This window comes from Helianthus annuus, chromosome 8 (genome assembly GCF_002127325.2).
Source record: "Helianthus annuus cultivar XRQ/B chromosome 8, HanXRQr2.0-SUNRISE, whole genome shotgun sequence".
In the NCBI taxonomy this organism is placed as follows: Eukaryota; Viridiplantae; Streptophyta; class Magnoliopsida; order Asterales; family Asteraceae; genus Helianthus; species Helianthus annuus.
In genome coordinates this window covers 89,962,185-89,984,848 of record NC_035440.2, presented here as the reverse complement: position 1 = coordinate 89,984,848, position 22,664 = coordinate 89,962,185, and the positions used below count along the sequence as shown (strand labels likewise).

The 22,664-nt window shown below is 34.0% G+C and overlaps 2 protein-coding genes and 1 long non-coding RNA gene across 9 annotated transcripts; 2 read left to right on the top strand and 1 right to left on the bottom strand.

Moving 5' to 3' along the window:
- Positions 1-823: 823 nt before the first annotated feature.
- Positions 824-2,281, top strand: LOC110873369. Its single transcript, XR_002555093.2, has 2 exons — positions 824-1,648; positions 1,746-2,281. It is a non-coding gene; the product is annotated as an uncharacterized LOC110873369 (long non-coding RNA).
- Positions 2,282-7,381: 5,100 nt separating this feature from the next.
- On the top strand, positions 7,382-22,413 carry LOC110873370. Of its 7 annotated transcripts, none has more exons than XM_035975869.1 (19): positions 7,386-7,530; positions 8,192-8,266; positions 9,441-9,463; positions 9,584-9,774; positions 9,891-10,013; positions 10,101-10,143; positions 10,326-10,390; positions 10,606-10,701; positions 10,885-10,939; positions 11,593-11,692; positions 11,782-11,980; positions 12,090-12,252; positions 12,335-12,372; positions 12,637-12,691; positions 12,760-12,864; positions 12,960-12,985; positions 13,070-13,802; positions 14,373-14,511; positions 22,073-22,413. In XM_035975869.1, exons 2-18 carry the CDS (start codon positions 8,225-8,227, stop codon positions 14,491-14,493), a joined length of 2,178 nt encoding a protein of 725 aa, XP_035831762.1. In that variant the 5' UTR covers positions 7,386-7,530; positions 8,192-8,224; the 3' UTR covers positions 14,494-14,511; positions 22,073-22,413. The 7 variants fall into 7 exon arrangements, 6 of the variants coding, with proteins under 6 accessions (XP_035831762.1, XP_021977980.1, XP_021977978.1 ...); XM_022122288.2 differs by lacking the exon at positions 22,073-22,413 and having other exon boundaries at positions 13,070-13,426; positions 13,487-13,802; positions 14,373-14,600; XR_004864126.1 differs by lacking the exon at positions 22,073-22,413 and having other exon boundaries at positions 7,382-7,530; positions 12,760-12,859; positions 14,373-14,600.
- LOC110873371 (two-component response regulator ARR17) lies at positions 14,554-18,507 on the bottom strand. Its single transcript, XM_022122289.2, has 5 exons — positions 18,191-18,507; positions 15,236-15,315; positions 15,075-15,152; positions 14,925-14,995; positions 14,554-14,825 (listed from the first exon to the last, which is right to left on the bottom strand). Exons 1-5 carry the CDS (start codon positions 18,312-18,314, stop codon positions 14,702-14,704), a joined length of 477 nt encoding a protein of 158 aa, XP_021977981.1. The 5' UTR covers positions 18,315-18,507; the 3' UTR covers positions 14,554-14,701.
- Positions 22,414-22,664: the final 251 nt, after the last annotated feature.

The window sequence follows — 22,664 nt, the reverse complement described above, 5'->3', positions numbered from 1 at the left end:
TTTGTTTCAAACATTTAAAAAATTACGGATAAAGTTCCATAAATTGTCTTATTATTTATTTATTTATATTAATTACTAGGTTAGAAATTAGATCTTAATAATTGAAACAAATATCGAGCATTTCATAACGAGGGTGGAGGGAACGATTTTTGTTATTTATATTAATTACTAGGTTATAAATAATATCTTAATAGTTGAAACAAATATCGAGCATTTTCATAACGAGGGTGGAGGGAACGATTTTCTTGCTTAACAAACTAGGGGGCTGTTTGTTTACTTCTTAATGAGGCTCTTAATGGTTTAGCCCTCTTACTGGTTCAGCACTTAATGGTTCAGACTGTTTGTTTCAGAGCAGATGTCTGAATGGTTCAGACATTTGTCTCTGAATGGTTAAGATTTATACAGAGTCTGAATGGTTAAGACCTCTAATCTGAATTAGTCAGACATTTGCTTCTGAATGGTTAAGCATTATACAGGCTCTTAACGGTTCAGACCTCTTACTGATTCAACACTTAATAGTTCAGCACTTAACCATTCAGATGTTGCCAAACAGCCCCTAATAAATGTATCAAAAAACAACCATCCTTTTAAGATGCAACTCAAGTCCATATATTTAAATTTTTAAATATTATTTTGTTTGTAGCTATAAGTTTATCTAATTGGCTAATTGCTATACGCCTAATCTAAAAATTTCAACAATATTTTTAGAACTAATAAATTAAGACCACTGTTATTCCCCTATATATTAAAAACTCAAAGCTTTGAACAGTAACGAAGGGTATTTTTGGGATTTCCAACGCTTCCTATCATTTTTTTGCTGTATGAACACATAGACTAGGGTTAGAGAGAAGAGTAAGAGAGAGAGACAGATTAGAGGTGGAGAGAAAGGCAGAGCCGTCGTCCGGCTGGCCACTCTCTTGGCAGTGATGATGGTTGGGTGGTTTTGACGCGGCAAACGGTAGAGAAAGCAGCGATGGACAGAGAGAGAGAGAGAGAGAGAGAGGGGAGCGGCGGTGATGGAAAAACCGGCCACGTCTCCGACCGGCCACCCATGGTGGTGGTGACGGCGACCGTGACGGTTGTGGCTTCTAGGTTTCGCTCGACATTCTCGTGGATTCCCAAGCCTAAAAGACCAGTGTGAGTCACAGAACCCCGAATATGGCCAGCCAGAGGCGTTGAGAGAGGAGATGGAGGAGTTGCCGGCGGGAGATTGGGAATTACAGAAATGCCTCTGGTGACCGTCCGTCGCTTTCTTTATAAGGTTCGTTTTTTTCGTTTAGGTATTAGAATTTGTGCTTTAGTAGTTTTTGTGCTGCTGGTATTTGACTGGGCCTATTTGGTGGTGGAGGCCTCATCACCAAATGTGACATGCGTTGTCTCATCTGTAGGGGCAGTGGTAGAAAACCACCAAACCCTTCAAACATCAATCTCGTCGGTATTATATCAGAGAAAGAGAGAGCGCAATAGAAGAATGCACAGAGAGAACCGCTTCCACGGTGGGTTGCGGCGGTGTTTCATGGCGGTGGTTCTGCCGCCGGTGATGGCGATAGTTTGTCGAAGAAGACGTCGTTGCATCCGGCAGTCCGGCACGACAGCGCACAACGGAGGTTCACACATAGAAAACTGCTTATTGGCCTTCTAAAAAATGGTATGTACAGTTTCTTTTTTTGAATTTCGTCGAACAGTTCATCTGCATCTTTACGTCGCTGCTAAAAACTGTTTATGTAATCTCTGTATGTTCATAGTCGGTTACCTCCACACTAATGTCGGAGACATCAAGTGCGAAATCGTGCGTGATGAAGTGCTTAACGCATCAGAGGTTAGTTATATAGGGCTTATCGGATAGCGATGACAGTGGTAAAGAGCTATTGGTTATACCTGGCGACTAGGATTCCATCGTCTTCCTGTTAGTCTTTGTACCTTTTTCAAGTCAACGTACTGCGGCTATGGTATGTATCTAGCCATCATTGGTGATAGGGGTCGGAAACGCCGGTGACAAACACTAAAATGGTGATTGTGGATGGAGTGTAGTCGCCTAGAACAATTGTTGGCAGACATGTTTATTTCTTTTACTGATGGGTTTATCATATACTAAAGTGTAGCTGGCTTGACGTATATATAGTCGTTGTATGCTGAAAGAATTAGGGCTTTTGAAATCTGAATTTGATTGACCCACTTCTTTCTTCTGTTGATCGAGTTGGTATGCTGATATGCATTCTAAGATTGTGTACATCGTGTTATGTTTTCTACTTTTAATCTGTGTCTTATGTTTTTTTTTAAAGTGCGTGACATGTATTAGTTGTTTGGCGTTTCAAAGAATTCGATTGATCTACTTTAAAATTGAATTTAGTTGACCCATTTTTAAGCTTTGCAAATCTGCTTGGTAAATTAAATGCAGTCTATTGTAGTCTAAATAGTATTATGTTTAGTAATTTTTCCGTTGTGATCATTAGGATGACATCTTAAATCGGTGATGAGAAGTGTTGAGTTATGCATCAAATTGTTAATATTGATATGTGTTTAGGAATGTAAGAAAATTTACCATTTACCAGCTCTAGAGGAACCTACATGTGATATTAAGTGTACACCAAATGTATGGAAACTTTGAAACCTTTACATACTAACTCATGGGTTGTGAAGAAAAGTAATAAGCGAAATCAAGTGGGGTTGTTGGGTTTGCGGTTAAAGAAGACGAATATGCGTTAGTATATTTAACACCGAATTCACTCGCGCAACGCGAACCACGAATATGTGTTAGTATATTTAACACCGAATTCACTCGCGCAACGCGTGAGATGAAAATCACTAGTTTAAATAAAACTTGGGTTCACGTCGTGAGAAAGTCGACGATACAGTTTGTCTTCTAATCGATGGTTCAAATGCTTTCTTATTTATAAACTTGAAAAATATCACAAGTTTTGATCATACATAAAACAAAATTTTGTTCGGATATCAGAAAAGTGTCTTAAAGTATCGTTTTATAATTGTTAAATCTTCGTTATTAACTATTTGATATTTTATTTACTTAACCCGTGTAATACACGGGGTTATAACCTAGTTCAACATAAATCATTACATGATTACACATTCAAAATAAATTCATTACTTTATTATTCAATATGATTTCTTATAACGGATGATATTGCAATTATGCTAATTACGTGATTACACATTTAATAATAATAACTTGATTGATTATACTTTATTACGCAATTAAATCTATACTATATAAGGCCTGAGGGGGCGGTCAGTTATAGCATCACGAAAACAAAGTTCCACGCGTGGAAAACAAAGAAATCCCACCGCCACCCAGACGACAACGCGTGATAAAGTCCACGGATTCAATTTTCGTTATTTTCTTCACGCCGTGATGATTTTTTTGTGAGGGTAATTGTTGGTTGGGGGGAAATTGTTGGGTGCGGTGGTGAGTGATGACCACCGCCACTAAAAAAGGTTGTAAGTGATGGAAAAATGGTTTATGACATGGCATGAGTTGATTGGATAATGTGAGTGATAGAATTCTATCACTAGTGACCATCCCCTCCCCCTAATAAAAGAAACCAATTGGGGGACACGTGTCATTCATTGAAGGCATCTATTTTTTAGTTTTCCCGTCTCTCTCCTACTTAATTATAGATAATTAATATTAATTAAAAGATAATTATAAATCTGAATTTAATATAAATTTAAACAATTCGTATATGAGTTAATATAATATTTTAATACAACTTTTTGAAAGCGTCTGATACTTGCTATGCATTAAGCCTATCCTGAGAACACATTCTGTGAAAAATGTTTATATCTGGCGTTGTAGTAACAAGTTTGCAGCTCTCATTTTTAATGAGAGTACTAAATTATTTGTTAATAACATTATTCTCTTAACTTCTGTTTACTAACCTTTGTAATTTCTGTTGACTGACCTTTTTAACATGGGTTGATTAACATCTGATTCTTACTATCTATCCATCTGGCAAGCTCTGTTGGAGATAATGGATGACAGATTTTAGGAAAGTCTGTTGGAAAGCAACAAAGGTTTTTAAAAGTTAATAGACAACAATGGTTTGCTATCAACATAATGGAATTGCTGCTGAATAAACCTATTGGCCATTAGTTTATATCAATTTTGTAAGTCTGCACTAATTATTATTTTACTCTCTGTCAATTTGTGTTATGTATGGTTTTCTAAGAAACGACCCGTGTTTGCACACGGGTCTTACCGCTAGTACTATATAATAAAAAAAACCAATGGGGGACACGTGTCATTCATTGAAGGCATCTATTTTTTAGTTTTCCCGTCTCTCTCCTACTTAATTATAGATAAATAATATTAATTAAAAGATAATTATAAAATTGAATTCAATATAAATTTAAACAATTCGTATAGGAGATAATATAATATTTTAAAATATTTATTAGATTTCAGAATTATTTATCTTGAAATTAACAAAACACGTACACTAAATATAAATTAATATAATGTAAATGATTTATTTATTTTATTTTATTAAAATAAAGTAGTTAAGTGTAGAACGTATTTCAAAAATGTTTATAAGGGGGGGGGGGGACATTAATCAATGTTTATTGGTTCTATACTTTTATTTTTGTTCAACTCTCAACTCAAATACGGTATTCACAGTTTACGTGACATTTATAAGAACCATCGTCGCAATCACCCCATCCATCATATATCGAGTATATCCGTTCGTTTTTTTTAAAGATATATTTTTTATTAGATTCATTCAACCCGTGTAATAAACGAGTTTTTTAAAGATATAATATTTTTATTGTTTACTATACAAAATTACATTTATGCGACTCGTGTAATACACCGGGTTTTCAAAAATATAGCTTTTTTTTATTATGTGGTATATAAAATTAGATTTATTCAATCCATATAATACATAGGATTTATAAAGATATAACTTTTTATTGATTGGTATTAAAATTACATGTGCTCAACCCATACAATACATGAGGTTCTTAAAAATGCAACTTTTTTCATTATTTAATATATAAAATTAAATTTACTAAACCCGTACAATACACGGGGGTTTTAAAGATATAATTTTTTATTATTTAATATATAAAATTACATTTCTTCAGCCTATGTAATAGACGAGGTTTTTAAAGATATATTGTTTTACTATTTGGTATAAACGAGGTTTTTAAAGATATTTTTTTATTACTTGGTATATAAAGTTACATTTATTCAACCGTGTATTACACGTGGTTCTAACATAATCTCTAATATACAACATTATGTGGTTATTATAGGTTGATTAGCTAATGTTTTGTATTACATTTATGCTTAATACGTGATTAGACCTCAAACATTAGGTATTCCATGAAATATTATGTATTACATGTTTTATTTTTACGTAATTACGCAATCACTCAATGGGGTTTCACATAAATACTATAATGAAATCACGTAATCACGAAACGAGTATTTAAAATCACAGTCACGTACATAGTCAACGATTGTTATGTAATTACGTAATCACTTAGTGGGGTTTCACATAAAATACTATAATGAAATCACGTAAACACGTAATAGGTTTCAAAATCATGTAGTCACGTACTGGGTATTCCAAATCACGTAATCACGTAATATGTATTTAAATCCTGTATTTTTTTTAAGAAAACTATAGCAATAGTGTGCTCGAATCAAAAGAGAATGAAATGCTCGTTAATATGGTGTATTTTTTTAGATATTAACGTGTGAAAAAGTTATAGGCGTTTGAAAATCAATGGGGAAACGAGTTCATGTGAGAAAAGACCAGAATACGCTTCCTCTATTTGTTTTTTCAATTATTTGAACCTAGTATGCTTCCTACATAATTAGTGTATTGTACGCGATCACTTCTCTGCATGCTCATATACACTCATATTTAATGTTTTAATGTGATAAATAATTGGACATTTTTGGCAATTTGTTTTCTCTTTCAATGTATTGATGGTGTCCCTAATACATGGACCTGTTTGTTGGTCCAATTATTGGGTTATAATTAGTTATTGATGTTTCTGCTTCATATTAGTATGACTCAAACCAAGCCTTAACAGCTCGAGCTTAGTTCGACTTAACTTGAATTTTAAATCAAGTTAAAAACTTCTTGTCGAGCTCGGCTCGGTTTCTAACCAAATCAACATGGCTCCGCACAATTTCGTCTCAATTAGACCTTTTGAACTTAAAGGAATGTAAATGTATTGGTGCTAAGTGGAACGAATAATGATGAAAACAACCATACCCAATAAATCCCGTAAATAGCAAAACTAGGGGGTCTAAGGTAGTGGATGTAGACAAACCATACCTCCATCCCTAACACTTTGTTCCCGAGACTCATTTAACAGGGGGAGAGGAGGGAAAATAGATGAAAATATGAAAAACCATGTTCCCGAGTTTCATTTAACAGGGGGAGAGGAGGGAAAATGGAAGAAAATATGACCAAATATAACCATATATTCATCCTCCCAAATTGGAGAGATTAGAAGAGAAAATTTTCCTTCCCCTCCTCTCACCTCCCCCTGTTAAATGACTCGGGAACATAGTGTAAATGATAGAGGAGTCACAGGGGATCCCCTCAGCTCCAAAGCATACAACAGATAAATAAACAAAACTAAATATATAGAAATAAAAAGATACCAATAATAAAAAGAGTGGCAGATAGTAACATAACAAGAACAAGAGCACATACAACATAATATATAACATATAGACATGCAAGTCTAGCAAGACACAACACGAAGACAATCACATGCAATGCCTACCTAAAGTGTAAGATCATTTAAGTCCCTAAACCAAAGCTAAAACACATGAGTTTCGACTGCTAAAAGTCCTTAACCTTAATCCTACGCTTCCATGACCCCCTATCATGGATCATGTTTTCGATGAAGTGTAACTCTACCATATGCTACCTAATCAATTCATCCCAAATCAATTTTGGTCTACCTCTGGTACTCCTCCTCCCCACAATGAGGGTTTCCAATGCTCTAAGTGTCAATGTCGTCTGCCTTTTTCTCACATGTCAAAATCATCTCAATATCCACTTGTTTAGTTTATCCCGAATGCTTCTAATAACATGTACATACTAGGGATGAGCTCGGTACCAACCGGTACCAGTACTGAAAATACCAGTACCGAAAATCCCCAAAACGGGTTCTAGTACCGAAAATACCCGGTATTATACAGTTCTATACCGGTACGGTACCGTTATTTAAAGGAAAACTTGGTAAATACCGATATCAAACGGAACTGGTATTGAAAATGTCAAAAGTCAGTACCGAACCGATAAAAAAAATATTTCATTTCAATAAATTCAAAGTCAGTACCGAACCGATAAAAAAAATATTTCATTTCAATAAATTCGGTGTGCCTATACCGTTTGCTCATCCATGGTGGAGACCCCCTTTTATATTCAAAAGGATTCAAATTTGCCACCAAACTCCCGTAACCGCCCTCGTTCGTCATCTGCATCCCTCAAACCCTATCTGTCCATCGATCGATCGATCTGTTACTGTTACTCTCTCTAGGTAATTTCTTTATCCTCCATTGACGATCTCTATTTCTCTAGTTTCATCAAATTATAAACCGCTGTTCAATATAACTTCATTCAATGAATTAACGGATCTTCGATCGTAAATTTCACTAACCTACGTCTCGTAAAGTAGCTGGTGATTCATAATTGATTTTGAAAGCTGATGCGTGCACAGTACATTAGGTTTTTTTTGAAAGGACAGTACATTAGGTTTGATTCCTGTTTTAGTTGTTTACATTTTGTTGTTAATTTGATATGTAAGTGTTATTTTTTCAGATCTTATTATGCTTATTTTTTATTTGTGTAACCTAATGAGCTTTGTATGCGTGCATGAAATTAGAATTTAAGATGCTTTTGTTTTTGAGAAGATGGAGAAATTGTTGAGAGTCGAATTTCGTTTACAGGATTCTATACGTTTTCTAGTTTTTTTTTTGTTTTCGTTTCTCAGGATTGAAGATTCAGTTGTTCTAGATGACTAATCCCTAAATGTTATAGAAGGATTTGATTTTATTTAATATCTGGTTAGAACTATAGAATAACATAATGAAATCATTGGAAGCCAGAGAAACCGACACGTTTTACTATATTAACGCGGTTCCTTGCGTATGAATATGGTTAACTTGGCTTTTGTTTTTCTTGTTTTTTTGTTGTTTTAGTTACGACGTAAGATTTCATCTGTACATTGAACAATGCTACAATGGATGGGAGGATCAAGGCGGAAAGTCACAACTGTAAGTGTTGGCCAACACCTCATTATCTCTTGTAGTTTTGGCTTTTTTTCTGGCTGTAAACTAATTTGCAACTGTATCTCATGGTTCAAAATGATTTACAAAAAGAAGGATATACATTACTAGATGTGTGTGTTGTATACTACAGCCAACAATAAGTTAGTATGGCAAACACTGAGCTGGGGTTGATGTCTGCTTCTTGCTTAAATCCTATGTAGCACGGATACGGGTACGGGACTCGGGTACGGGGACGATACGGGTACCGGGAACGGTAAAACTCAAAAATACAAGATACGGGTACGGCAAAAAAATAATATTAAAAAATAAAAATATATTAAACTTAATATTTAGCTACAAATAAGCTTTATTTATTATTTAATATATATCTTATATATACATCTTTATGCACTAATTTATAATAATCTAGAGTTAATTTTGATAAATCTATAAATTGGAGGATGAAATCGTAACTTAGTTAAAAGAAAAGGTGTAAACAAGGAAAACAAAGAGTTGATTTTTTATAACCTACGTATAAACCTAAACTAAATCAGCCGTCCTCTTTCTCTCTTCCCTGTTCGCTCATCTAAAGCTCTAAAGCTCTAAAGCTAAAAATCAGCCGACAGATCTTTCATTCTACGATTCAGCAGGGAATGTAAGGTTCGATCAGCAACTTCGATTAGCCACCATTTCTTCTCTATTACGATTGAATTGTTTTTTCGGAATGCCATTATGGTCGTCAGAAACGCGATCCCAAGCGAAACCGGATCGTTTTCGTACCGCGAATTGGATCGGACGAACCAAAACGTCCCCGATACTCTGTTTTGGAAGTACCCATTATCGGGTACGGTTTTGTAGAAGTCCCCAATATCCGGGTACGTTTGGGAAACGTCCCCGAGCCGTCCCCTACGCGTTTCCGTCCCCGAGCCGTCCCCGGGACGGGTACTTGATGTAAGATGCCGTCCCCGTGCTTCATAGCTTAAATCTTTTAACATACTGATAATCATACAGTTGGTGTAAAAATCTGATAACTTAATATTGTTAAGGTTGCTGTAGTAGGCCTCCTGATAGTGTAATTGTCTAGATGTTTCATTAATTCATTTCTGTAGTTTACAACTGAAAATATATTCTTTTTCTTTCCTGAAATGGTCTGGATGTGCTTAAATGAGGGGATTTTCAGTCAAGCAAGTCAACACAAAAGAGGTATGTTATGCCTTTTCATTTGGTTCTATAATGAGCTGGATGTCCTCAAAAGAGAGATTTCGTGACAGCTAATTATCAAGTAATAGTTGACACTAGTTGTTTCTTACGATAACCTTCCAGGCAAAAACAATATTTTGAACAAAGAAAACGGCTGCAGCAACAGCAAGAGCATAAGTCAAGTGGGCCAGAGAGCTATACTGATAAAAAGGTCCCATACATGCAATGTAATGAAAATAATAGATCCCTTGATGTTCTCAGTCTGCTAAACTTATCAAAAACTAGCAATGATTGCACTTCCAGAGTCCCGGAAGGTACTTTTATGCCTATATTATTTTCATTACTTGCATAAAGTTCTGATTCAAGCATGTATTGTTTGATACTCCATTTTCTTCAAATGATACTGTTTATAATCTTATACATGTACAAGGAATGGGAAGTTTGAATAGTGAACATACTGCACCAAACTATCAAACTGTGAACTGTACAAAAACGATTCAAACGGAAACCGAAAAGCTCTGCCCATCTGAACATGTAGTAATAAGGGAAACAAGTATGTACTTCTGTACTCTTCTCAACTTTAACTCATTTGTTGGGCGGTTTATTCTTCCCGGATTCTTGATTGATTGAGTTGTATCAGGAATTGTATCTAATCACTTGGAAGAGACGGTATATCCACAAGGGTAAGTGCATTCATGTTCAATACTTCATTTTAACCATACATGATCTAAACCAATGTTCAGTTATCAAATACTATATTCATAATATGTTGTTTGCTTCTCAATATTCGTAAAAAGTCCCGTTTCCCCTCGTGTAGATCTGTTGTTTTGATGCTCACAGGTTTGTAATTTGATTTACCTTCTAGTAATCATCCTGATGCTTCAAGAAGGAACAGTGACAAAGATCCTATAAAGACGATCACTGAACACAGTGAGTGGAAGATACTGAAGATATCCTCTCTTTTTACTAAGCTTTCTTTCATTAAAAATTCATTTATCTTGAATGTTTGACGAACATAATTAATAGTTACAGTCACTGAGCGCTTTTTTTAATTCAAAGTGCTTATAATAGTTTGTAGCTATTTTGTTTAGACTATTAGTTGCATCCAATAAACTGACTCCTGCATTTCCTTGTTTTTCTCCCAGAGTTATCTGTCGTGGATATGCTCGGTGATGACGAACAAAATAGCAGTTCAAGAGGACATCTAGTACATGAGAAACATGTTGCATTTTCAGTTGAAGGTGCAAAATATGTCACGGCTTTAAAGATCTATAATTGATTCACCTTTTATCCTATTTCAGTTACAGTTCCTATATGTTGTAACAACTTAATCCTATGAATTTTACTAAATTACTAATGGTTTGTGAAGCTTGCAATTGTTTTGACACTCATATATGTATCTGATATATTCCCTTTCCCGCCAGGTCTTGGTAAAGTGGAAATGGAAACTCCAGTTCATTCACCACAACATCCTACAAGGTATCTTTTGGACTCAAAATCTTATTTGTTAATGCTTTCCAGTTTTAAAAATAGAAAAGACTGAGAAAAACGCATGCATTTCCTAATTTAGTTCTAGTTGTTATCATAGCAGTTGCTTAAATGTTTTCCCTTTTTCAAATAGCCAATATGACAACAGCCCTTCAAACTTCGCAGTTTTATTACTGAGAAGATTTCAACAAATCAATTGGTTGGTTAAATGGAGGGGTCGGTTTTTCTTTTTTCATTTTCAAATCTGTATGTATTGACTAATGTGATGACTTGTAAATTTAGCGCTTTTCAATTACCAGTAAAGCTCCTTGGGCCTTTATGTTAATATTTCCATGCATTCACTTTTATTATTACTGGAATATGATGTATAACTAATCATCTACAAGTGAAAATCCCCATATTTTCAGCTCTTATAGATCACTATTCACTAGTAGTTTAAACATACCGATCTGAATGATTAACAAGTTGTAAGTGTTATACCACCACTTCGTCAAAAAAGTTACTTTGTAGTGCGTTTTTTGTTTATATTATTATCATTACTATTATTTACCATCACCATTATCATTTTCTAAAATTATCTCTTGTAAGTTATCTTGTTACAAATGTAAATTATCTTATTCAGCACTTCACATTTTTTGTCACAGAAACTTTTCCTATGCAAAGCCTGCACCGTCCAAAAATTTTAGGGGCTCGCACTGTTCCAAGAACCTTAATTACAGCCTGGAGGACAAATTACATGAATTGGTATAATGTTCTTTATGATTGTTGATTCCCACATTGAAATCGGGCTTATCGATGCAGTGGGTTCTCTGTAACTTTTATTTTCGATGCAGGATGATATGGCTTTTGGTGTTGATGTACCAACGAATGCAAGTTCTTTAAAGTTCCCTCCCTATCTTGAAGAACCATATCGTAATACGAAGCATAATTCATTTGTTAGCAAAGATTGCTTGCTGCATGATGCAGATAATTTCCTAAGAAATGATGAATTTTATGATAGCAGGGTGGAGCATGATGCATTTAAACAAGATGGTACTAATCCTTCAGTTATTCGCTAGTACTTTGAGTATTCTGAAAAGTAAGGTGAGTTAACATGCATCAAAGTATGTTAATATTATTCAGTTCTTTGTTTTTTTCTCAGAAAAATATAGCTTCTTGGATCGCAAGTTTGTTGATGATAACTGTGGCTTATTGTGGAAGAATTGGTCATGTGATTCGGATTCCAGTGTGATGAATCATATGAGAAGTAGGAACTACGATAAACCAGATTTCTCGTTTGAAGACATTCATATGCAAAAAAGAAGGTCTGTCTTTAACCGATATTTCTTATCCATCCTCTCTTACTTTATATTAATTTAATTCTTAATTGGTGAGTTATATCTGCAGAGCAAGTGCAAAAACATCAGACTGCTTCGATGTTTCAGGTAAACCCCCCCCCCCCCCCCCCCCCCCTCAAAAAAAAAAAAAAACGTTACTCCTTCTAACCATTTTGTTTTTCTTAACAAAAACTAGACCTCAAATATATATATATTTATAAAAAAAGAACTTCAAAAATTGAATTGTTGGGCTCATCGCCGAAAGTGATAAAATGGAGATCCTGCAAAGATGTAATACAATAGTAGTGGTAATTGTAATAATAACAATAATAAGAAACGGTTTCCTTAATCTACTATCATTTTGTTAATCAGGATTATCTTCTTCATATAAGCAGCAAACGGAGCATGACTACGATTTCATGTCATGGTATGCCAACTCAATTAAATTCATATGTGATACAATTGTAAATATTTAATAAACTTCAACAATGACAGTTATCCAGCTAGAAGTAGAAACTCTGATTTCAGTGAGATGACCAATTATTCGGCTTGGCCTTCCTTTACAACACAAGACACAAGAGACTGTTTAAGCTTTGTGAGGTTTATACTTTATAGTTTATATTCAATATACGATATATTTCAAGTGTTTTTCATCTTGTTTCGTTTGAATGATCTTTGATACAATTTTTGTACAGCGAAGATTCATGCTTGTCCCATTCAGGTGACAAATTTCAAGCTTCTGTATACCAATTACCTGATTATGCATTTATGTTTCTTGCTAACAAAGTTACATGTTTAAATGTAGTATGGCATGAAGAAACCAAAAAACCATCGTTTAGATTTACCGAAAGACATGAAGCTGATTTCATATGCCCGATACATAATTTCGCTAAAAAAACGAATACATTTACACAGGAATTATGGCAAAAGGAAAGTGGCATTTGCTCAAGAATGCATAACAAGATCCCTGAGTTCTCAACTCCAGGAGACGATTGGTTATTTGAAGAGCAACGCCATACCAAGAATACAAAACCGTGTTACGCTTCCGTAAATCCCTTGGAAACCCAAATGGACTCCTCTTTCAGGCCGTTCGATTCAGATTTCAACCCGAAGTTTTATGCTGATGAGAAAGAGAAGCCATCAGAACATGATGCCTTTAGTGGTAATCTTTTCTCAGATGAAAGCATCTATGTAAAAACTGGACGTCATGAATCATTTAGTGGTAATCTTTATAAGGAAGAAAAAGATTCTCTCAAGATGCAATTTCAAGAGAGTGTTAGCACCGGAGAAACTAAATCAGCAACCCCACCAGCTATAAGTAGCACACTTCATCAGCGAAATCACTCATCTTCGGAAAATGGAGCGCCTGTTAACGCCTTAGAGTCGGAAAACGACCACAGTTGTTCTGAGGAATCTAATGTTAAAACTCCGGAAATGACCGCGTGTCCGAATGCAGTACTCTCTCCTTTACGTTCAGATGGTGGATCTTCATCGGTAGAGATGCCTCAGAAGGTGGAAGAATATGATGTCTCAAAAGAGTAAGTCAGTAATATTCTATGCTTCTTTTTAAAGCCCGTAAGCTAAGCAGTTAATGCGGTAAAAAATCGAATATCAGTCAAGGACCGATATTTGAGACATCGGTTAACGCAGTGGGACATCGGTAATTTTAATATCATGCAGACTTTATATATATAGCAATTCAACACTAACTTTTCAGTATAATCTCCTACCATTAACAAATCAAGCTTTTGCAACTTGCAAAACACTAACAATTGTAGCGAGCAAGAATGGATAAAGACTTAAAACACTAATAGCAGCAATAAGAAGAAAGACGAATGGTAGAACCAAGAAGAAAGCTATTGATATCAGGAAAATCGGTGAGATATCGGTCCAGTATCCGTCAATATCGCCGATAATATCGGTACCAATATCCTGACCGATATCGGTCAATATCGCCGATAATATCGATATCGATATCTGACACCGATATTTTAGTTGAGGACCGATATATCGGTGATATATCACCGATATTAACTGCATAGCCAATAAGAAATTTAATTACAGCTGTTTTTTAAAATGGTTTAAAGTTGTTTTATATAAAAATCCAGATGTGCAAACGCAAACGGTTCAAAAACTTCTCTCTTGAGCCAAAATGAGCTTAAAAGTGAAGGAGCAGATAGATCTTGCAAAGTAATGATGCTTGGAAGCTTTGTTCTGCAACTTATGTGAGCAGCACTTTAGAAGCAGGTACGTAACTTCTCAAGCACACGAAACCGCACAGAAATTCAATTGAAATAGAATAACAGAATTCATAAATTGCAATCTATCTTTAGCAACTTTCGGACGTTCCTATTACATATTGCTAGAATCTGATTAGCATAAATAAAGCCTTAAGTGCCAATACACATTAACATCCTGTGATCCTGATCAAGATCACTTATCTTCCCATGCAAAGCCTTCCCTTCATCGGTTGTGTAAACTGCATTTGACATCTTAGCTTCTTAACATCAGACTGTTTGAGCGGTTTAAGGATGAATTCTTGAGCTCCCTCTTTCAAACACCTACACACGAACATAATTCAAAAGAAAAACATCAATGACATCATTATTATGTCATGCTTATATCTAAAAACTACATTTGTGTGTTCAACGCGTGATTACTTTTCGATTCGAGTGGGAACATTCTCGGACGAGACTATAATCACTGGGATCTCCTTTATGTCACATGATTCCTGTTACAGATGATTTAGGATTAGATAACATAGAATGTAGAATGTGATTCTAAGGAATAGAGACATCACATCACATTACCTTAACCTTTTTGAGGAGATCGTATCCTGTCATTCCTGGCATACAGTAATCCGTAACAACTAAATTTATCTTCAGGCCCTGCGTTTGCCAAAAAAGAAAATTAGATTTTCATTAACTTTCATGGTCTCAAAAAACAAAATATTCATATATCATCAACTTACTTGGTGGTTGATATTGTTGTGTTTGTCTTCTCCTTGACCTAAAAGCTCCAACGCCTTTTGCCCGTTTTCCGCTGTAGTCACTGTCACAAACACAAAATGTCTTCACAATGTCAATGTTCAAGTGTGTACACTTGTTTAGTATAACATAGAGTATAGGTGGCAATTTCGACCAAGTTAGCTATAAATGGGTCGTACCTGAATCAAGTGAACGGGTTTTTGACAACTTTCACATAGTTTCATTTCAAACTAATTTTTAAGATATATATCAACTTCTAACATGTTCTACAATAGAACTACCATAATAGTCTGAAAATTATTATTTATAAATCTAGAAACATGAGAAAGTTTTAACAACAGATTGTAGACAACCCTGCACCATAAAGTTACACTAGAAATAAAAATAAAACTAAAGTAATAAGTTGTTATAAAAATAAAACTAAAGTAATAAGTTGTTATTGGAAATTCTTAGTTTGGTATAGGACTGACAAAAACGGCCGGGCCAGGTCAAGTAACTGATCATAACAGGTTAAGATCAAAACGGGTTCTGTCCGAAAAAGGTATTGGGCTGAATTAATCGGGTCGGGTCAAGTAATTGATCACAATAGGCTTTGGGTCAAAACAGTTTCTGCATCAAATGGGGTTGGGTAGAAATGGTTGGGTGTAGAGGAGCAAAAATCGGGGTTTGGGTCCAAACCGGTTCGGGTTGAGTCAAAGATTGTCAACTTGGGTTTTTTTGTTTAAACCGGTTCAGGTTGAAGCCGGTTTTGAGGGGGGAAGGATCAGGTTTAACCGGTTTGAAACCGGGGTTGACAAGCTTCATACTGGTTTCAAAATCGGGTACGGTTCCCGACCCGAATGTTGGTTTTCACCTCTAGCTAGGTGATATAGCTAATAATAATAGGTTCTTATCGAAATAAGTTCGGGTTAAAATGGTTTGTTTTGGAAGAAAAATACCAAAGTGGTAGGATAGGCCAAGAAAAATAGTCATAACTTTGGGTATGTTTGGCATGGAGCTTTTAGGAGCTTTTAGGAGCTTCTAGCTTTAAGCTTTTAAGAAAAAGCTCCTACTTAATAAAAAGTCTTGTTTGGTTGAAAGAGCTTTAAGCTTTTAGGTTAGGAGCTTGAAGCTTTTGGTTGAACGCTACTACTAGTAGCGTTTAGAAGGAGCTACAAGCTTTTAGGGAAAAATGACTATTTTAACCTCTCAAAATTAGAAACTTTTTAATGCACCAACTTTCTAAATTTTTAGCTATGTCCATTTTGGTAATTTTATACATTTCATTAAAAGCTCCAGCTACTCTACCAAACATCAAATATATCTAAAAAGCTACAGCTACTAGCTACCAGCTACAGCTACCAGCTTCCAGCCACCAGCTACCAGCTTCCAGCTTTCAGCTACCAGCCACCAGCTACTTTTGCTAAACATACCCTTTATATTAAAAACTCATATAGATCCGGACCTAATTCTCTGAGCCAGAATTGGCACACATAATTGGGCATTTTGTGATTGTGATGGACTTGACACACTTTCCACTTTACGATAAAAGATCACGAGATACAATTATTGTATCCCCAAAATAGTTCTTTTTATTTAATTATGTCCAAATATTATGGTTGTGGTGAGGATAAGAAAACGTGGTTTAAACGTTAGCCAATGTGTGTATGGTCGATAATAGAGGAAGTGTTCTATTTTTTTTTTTTTTTTTTTTTTTTTTGTTTTAAAAACGAACACCAATCGTAAAATTTTTAGTATTTTATTAAGATTAAGATGAACCTATAATCTGAGTTAACTTTAATACATATACATTAATACATATGACAGTTATATAACATTAGAGCATCCACATCCATTCCACCATATTTTCACCCTAAATTACACTAAAAAACACTACAGTTTCTCTCTCCTGTTCAATTAAATAATATTTTTTATACTTTTATCATTACCGTTTCTCTCTCCTCCACTCACAACAATTTTCAAAATATATTAAAAAATTATAGGGGGTGAACAGTGTCCCCTCAAATATACAGATGAACAGTAATATTTTCTCTCTCCTCTACTCACAACCACTTTCTATACTCTTTATATTATAAAAATCTCACTCACACCATTTAGTGGAATGGATGTGAATGCTCTTATATGGCTCTTTTCAAATTAGCAAAGCATTATGTAAAAGTGTATTATTATAATTATACAAGTCTCTAAATAGATAATTATTTATTTTAAATGTGAATTTGACCTGATAACACAAAAAGAATGTGAGAAACATGAGGTGAATACAGCATGTATGGTCCATATAATGCGGGGAGCATGAGAGCTACATGTGATTGTCTGAGGAACGTTTTTTGGGGAGGGACTACGGAGGAGAATTAACCTGGTATTGCCAGCTATTTCCTTTCACTTTCACACTTTTATATACATACATACATACATATATCTATCTATCTATATATGTGAATCCGATAAATATTTAAAATCTATGTAACTTTATAAATTTTTAATATATCAATTTTAGATGGAGAAATAAATGTTTTAAACTCCAAATAAATAAGTAGGGAATAAAAACATATGTGTCTAAATATTATTTTAAATGTTTTTTTACTGTTCTCTTTTTTTTTTAATTAATTCCAAATTAAATGACAATTGTAAAATTAAGAACGTGGTATTTTCTGATAGTAGTTATACAGTTGTATCTAATTTCCACAAAATTAAGAAATAAAAGATGAAGTACTATTTTTAAAACTATGGAGATCAACATTCCAGCAAAGCAACATGTAAATTATAGTTTTTTTAGTACCCCAAACAGATCAAATGCAATGTAACGTGTAAACTATAGTATAAAATGTCGAAAGAAATATTATTTAATTACGAAAAATATATATTAATTTCAAGAGTTGGATCTGATCCTAAATATTTAATTTAAATACAGAATGACAGGAATTAATTAAAAATAATACCTTTACATGCAGAGTTGGTGAAAAGCCTTTCCATGATTTTACGATCAACCAAACTATCATCCACAACCAACACATGAGGCTTTTCTTCTTCCTCCTTCATTCCTACTTTTGTTGATGAATCCATAATACATACACACACTCAGACTCACTATGTGTTTTCTGATCTTAATTTCTCTTGAAAACAAACAAAATAAAACAAAACAAAACACAGGAAGAAACAAACACACACCCACTATGTGTTTTATGATCTTCCACTAAAAAACAAAGAAAACCAACGAAGAAAATCACTTAAAAACAAAACCCATGAAGAACACACACTAACTATGTGAAAAAACAAGAGGAAAAGAGGAGATATATATAGAACATGTGACAAAAGAGAAAGGGTGTGTGTGGGTGTGTTTGTGTGTGAAATGGGGTGAAATTAGGGAAGAGTGTAAAAATAGGGGTGATGAAATCAGGGGACAGATATTTCGTGATCTTTTTGGGTCATTGGGATACGATTTGCAGGCGAACCTACACTACACAGTCAAGAAAGTAGACATTGGGCTGGTGTTTGGTATTACTTATTATTTATATTTATTATCTATTAAACTACCTATTTTTTTTTTTAAATCTTACGTGTAAACTCACCCAACTCAGAGCTATATCTAAGATCGACTCCTCTACTGCAATGAGACCGTGCCTCCTGATGCACGAGAACCAAATGAAATCCGTAAACACTCGTCCCCCGTCAGGTTCAAACTCTGGATTAAAGCCCCGATTCATTCCTTCACCTAGATGTCCATCGAAAATGACCCAAATGAGAATCGAACTTGCATCTCCACTAGAAAAATTTACCGTTAAACCAAATTCTCAGTCCTTAAACCACCTCCTTATTTGTTGTTTTTAAAACTAGAAGTTTAAATAAATAGCTTTAAATTATTGTAAATATATTCAGATCCACATGATATTTGGATAAACAATCTCAAATACCTTGTATTTTTGTAAGCAATCCACCCCACAATCCTATCATATCCAATATGACTTTGTATTGTAAGTTAATAACTGATTTTTTGTTTTGTTTTGTTGTTGATTTGTATATTAACCTGTGAATATTTAAATTGTTGTAATGAGTTTTTGCTATAAGTTAACCGTCCCCTATCGTGATTATGCTTCTAACCTATTATATATATATATATATATATATTGTTATCGAAGGATCATGAATAGTAACTTTATTTTTGTAATAATATATAACTTTTTAGTATTTTATTATTTAATATTATAATAGTTTATTATTTTTAACATATTTTTATTATTTTTTTACTTTTTTAAAACCATATTTTTATCAATTATTTTTTGTTTCTAATATTTCTTTTTTATTTTTTAAATCATATTTCCTTTATCACATAATTTGAAATTTCTCTAATAACTTAAGTTCGTTAATTTTTTTTTTCTAAAAACTTAAGTACGTGATTGTGTTTAATTTTTTTACTCTCAATATTCCAAGTTTTGTTAAAATGAAGTTGTATTTAAAATAGACTATTTATTTGGTGTCGTAAAACGACATGATGATAAATTAAATCGATTCTAACGGTTTGGCTTTCTAAAGAACATGCCTCATTTTCAAATAACGTTTGTTTTACATTATCATTACTTTGTTTCGCCGCAACGCGCGACGTCAACAAATCTAGTTATAATTAGGCGTCCAACTTATGGATATTGTTGTCAGAAAACTACGAACAAGAACCTAAAGCACACCCATATACATGTGATGTAATTTTATGATTTTAGTGTTCTTAGAACAATAGTCCATGTTAATAGTAATAACACGAGAAAACGTGTCTTGACAACCCGACATATGTTTATCTCATTTGCTTTTGATACTTTTGGTTTTCTGACGCCAAAGGCTGTGGACCTACTTAGAGTTCAAAGGGTCTCACTGTATATTGGTGTGCTTTAAATTCTTGTTCGTAATGTTATGACCCTAAGATCTATGGACGTAGTTTTTAAAAGACTTGGTTTTGCTATTTAGAAAGGGGTAGCGGCGCAGCTTGTTGTCCGTTTACTATCTATCTCGATGTAAATTAAAATATTAGATTACTAAGTCCCACCGGAAGAAATAATATTATACAAAATATGTATAATAGGAGAGCAATTAAACTTCTTTTTTTCTATTGTTTAATTTATTCATTAATGAATAAATTATATATTGCAATACTTGTTGCGTAAAAAAATAGGATATCAATCACAATACTCATGCAGAATTGCTGATTTGCTTCAATGATGTTTTCCAAAAATGCTCTTCGAAAATATTTGATGTATCAGCACATTTATATCGAGTCTGTGAGCAAGGCATTTATATCGTTCAAGTATATAACTTGTGGGATTTCTTATGCTTCTTAGCGGGTTTTCTATCGGTATCGGTTTGATTTATTATAGCACTGGTATGATACCGGCAGGGCCGGTCTTGAGAATTCATGTACCTTATTCGAGCTTGAAAAAACGTGCCCTTAGGCCTTAATGAAATTGAGTATTGGGCTCACTAAAGGTCTAAACCTAATGTCAATGGGCTAATAACTATTCTAAACTATAAAAATAGTTTTGTAAGTGGGCCTATGTTGGTATTTGTATGGGTATACCTTATTAATTTATTTATTTTTACATATACATATCGGAGTTTTTTAAAAAATAACGTGTCTTTCGAAATATCGGGCCCTGTCCGGTGGTCCTCCCCGCCCACCTTCAGGGCCGGCCATGGATACCGGCTCGATATAACAGTTGGATAAGATATGCTCGACAGGATATTAACACGTGTTTTACATTGATTGAAAACTATAAAAATGTATACCAGTACCGACACCAATGTTGTGGCTAGTATCGGTTCGATCTGTTACTCACCATTACTGTACCGTCACTCATTATAGCCAATATGCCGCCATGTCGAGACAACCATAAAAACAAATAAGGTATTGGTAGTGTTTTTTTTTTTCGGATGACATCGGTTTGGCTAACATTATAAAGACAAAAATCAACTATATTTCTATTTGTACATAAAATTAAGCACGTCACAATTTATAAAACGTTATTATATTGCTAAGATATGCCATGTCAAGAAAACCATAAAAAAACGAATACGATACCGTTACCGATGCTTTTCGAACGGTATATATTTGTTTCTCATGGCAAAGAACAAAAAAACAAGTCACGACGGTAGATTCGAAATTTATATGACGTTATATTATATTACTAATACAACGAAAATGATAAACACGTCACTTCATAAAAGAAAAAAACTAAAATGTGACGTAGTTTTGATGACATGTACGTTTGTGGTCCGATCACTTGTACGTTGCTATCTACCACTTGATTTTAAGTAAAGTTTATTTTTGAACATAGATATAAAAAAAAAAATACGTCACAATGCATACTTGAAACTTTTCAAAACATCGAATATAAAAAAAAATATAAGCAAAAAATAGAATATAAAAGTGATTATAACATTAATTAATATACTATAATTACATAAAGAAACGTTAGCATAGTAAAGAAACGCCCGCATAAATTGTATAAGTGCATTAAATTCTCACATCAGTATACGTCACATTTCATAAATACGCATTTAAAAAACTTAGTGAATGTCACGTGGCTTCAACGGCTTATTTTAGAGTACTCGAACTATTAATCCTTCATGACTTGTTTTCAATACAGTAGAAACTCTACAAAATAATACACTTGCGACCACCAAAATTTATTAATTAAAAGAGTTATTAATTAACCGATAAATTAATAATTATTAATTTATATATTAATTAATATTTTATTAATTTATAGTAGAATACTTAGTTTACAAACACCTTTCAAGCTTCCACTTAATTATTGTATACAATGCATGTATATCAGAACTCAGATGAAGGTGGTGAAAGCACTCAAGAACTCCAGAATTTGATCAAAGAGTTGGGTTATCGCAATGCAATGGATGTCGAAGATGCTCTGACTCACCCAGAAGAAAATGTAGTTGCACAGTTGTTGACTGATTAAGAAAGTATTGAAAGCGTTATTGGAATTAATAAAGATGATATCGATGAAGAAGATGATGAAAGTTCTACAATGGATCCCCCTTCGTGAAACGAAGCTATTAAAGCGGCAATCACATTGAACAATTTCTTGTTGAGCTATGAGAAAACAACACCAGAAGTTCTTACCATGCTAAGGAAAATTAGAGACGAGATTCAAGGGGAAATTGATTTCAACGAAACACAAAAGACAATTGAGTCATTTTTCAAGAAACCTTCATAAATCATTCATGTAATATGCTATATATAAGGAATTATTAATTTATATTTTATATGGGGTCTAAAGAAATTATCAAAAATGTATTATCTTATAATTTTAGCGAATTATTAAACACATCCGAGTAGAGATTGTTCGTGGGGAGTCTGTTGATATTGATAAAAAGAAAAGAGAAAGATTTGAGGATGCTTACACTGTGAGA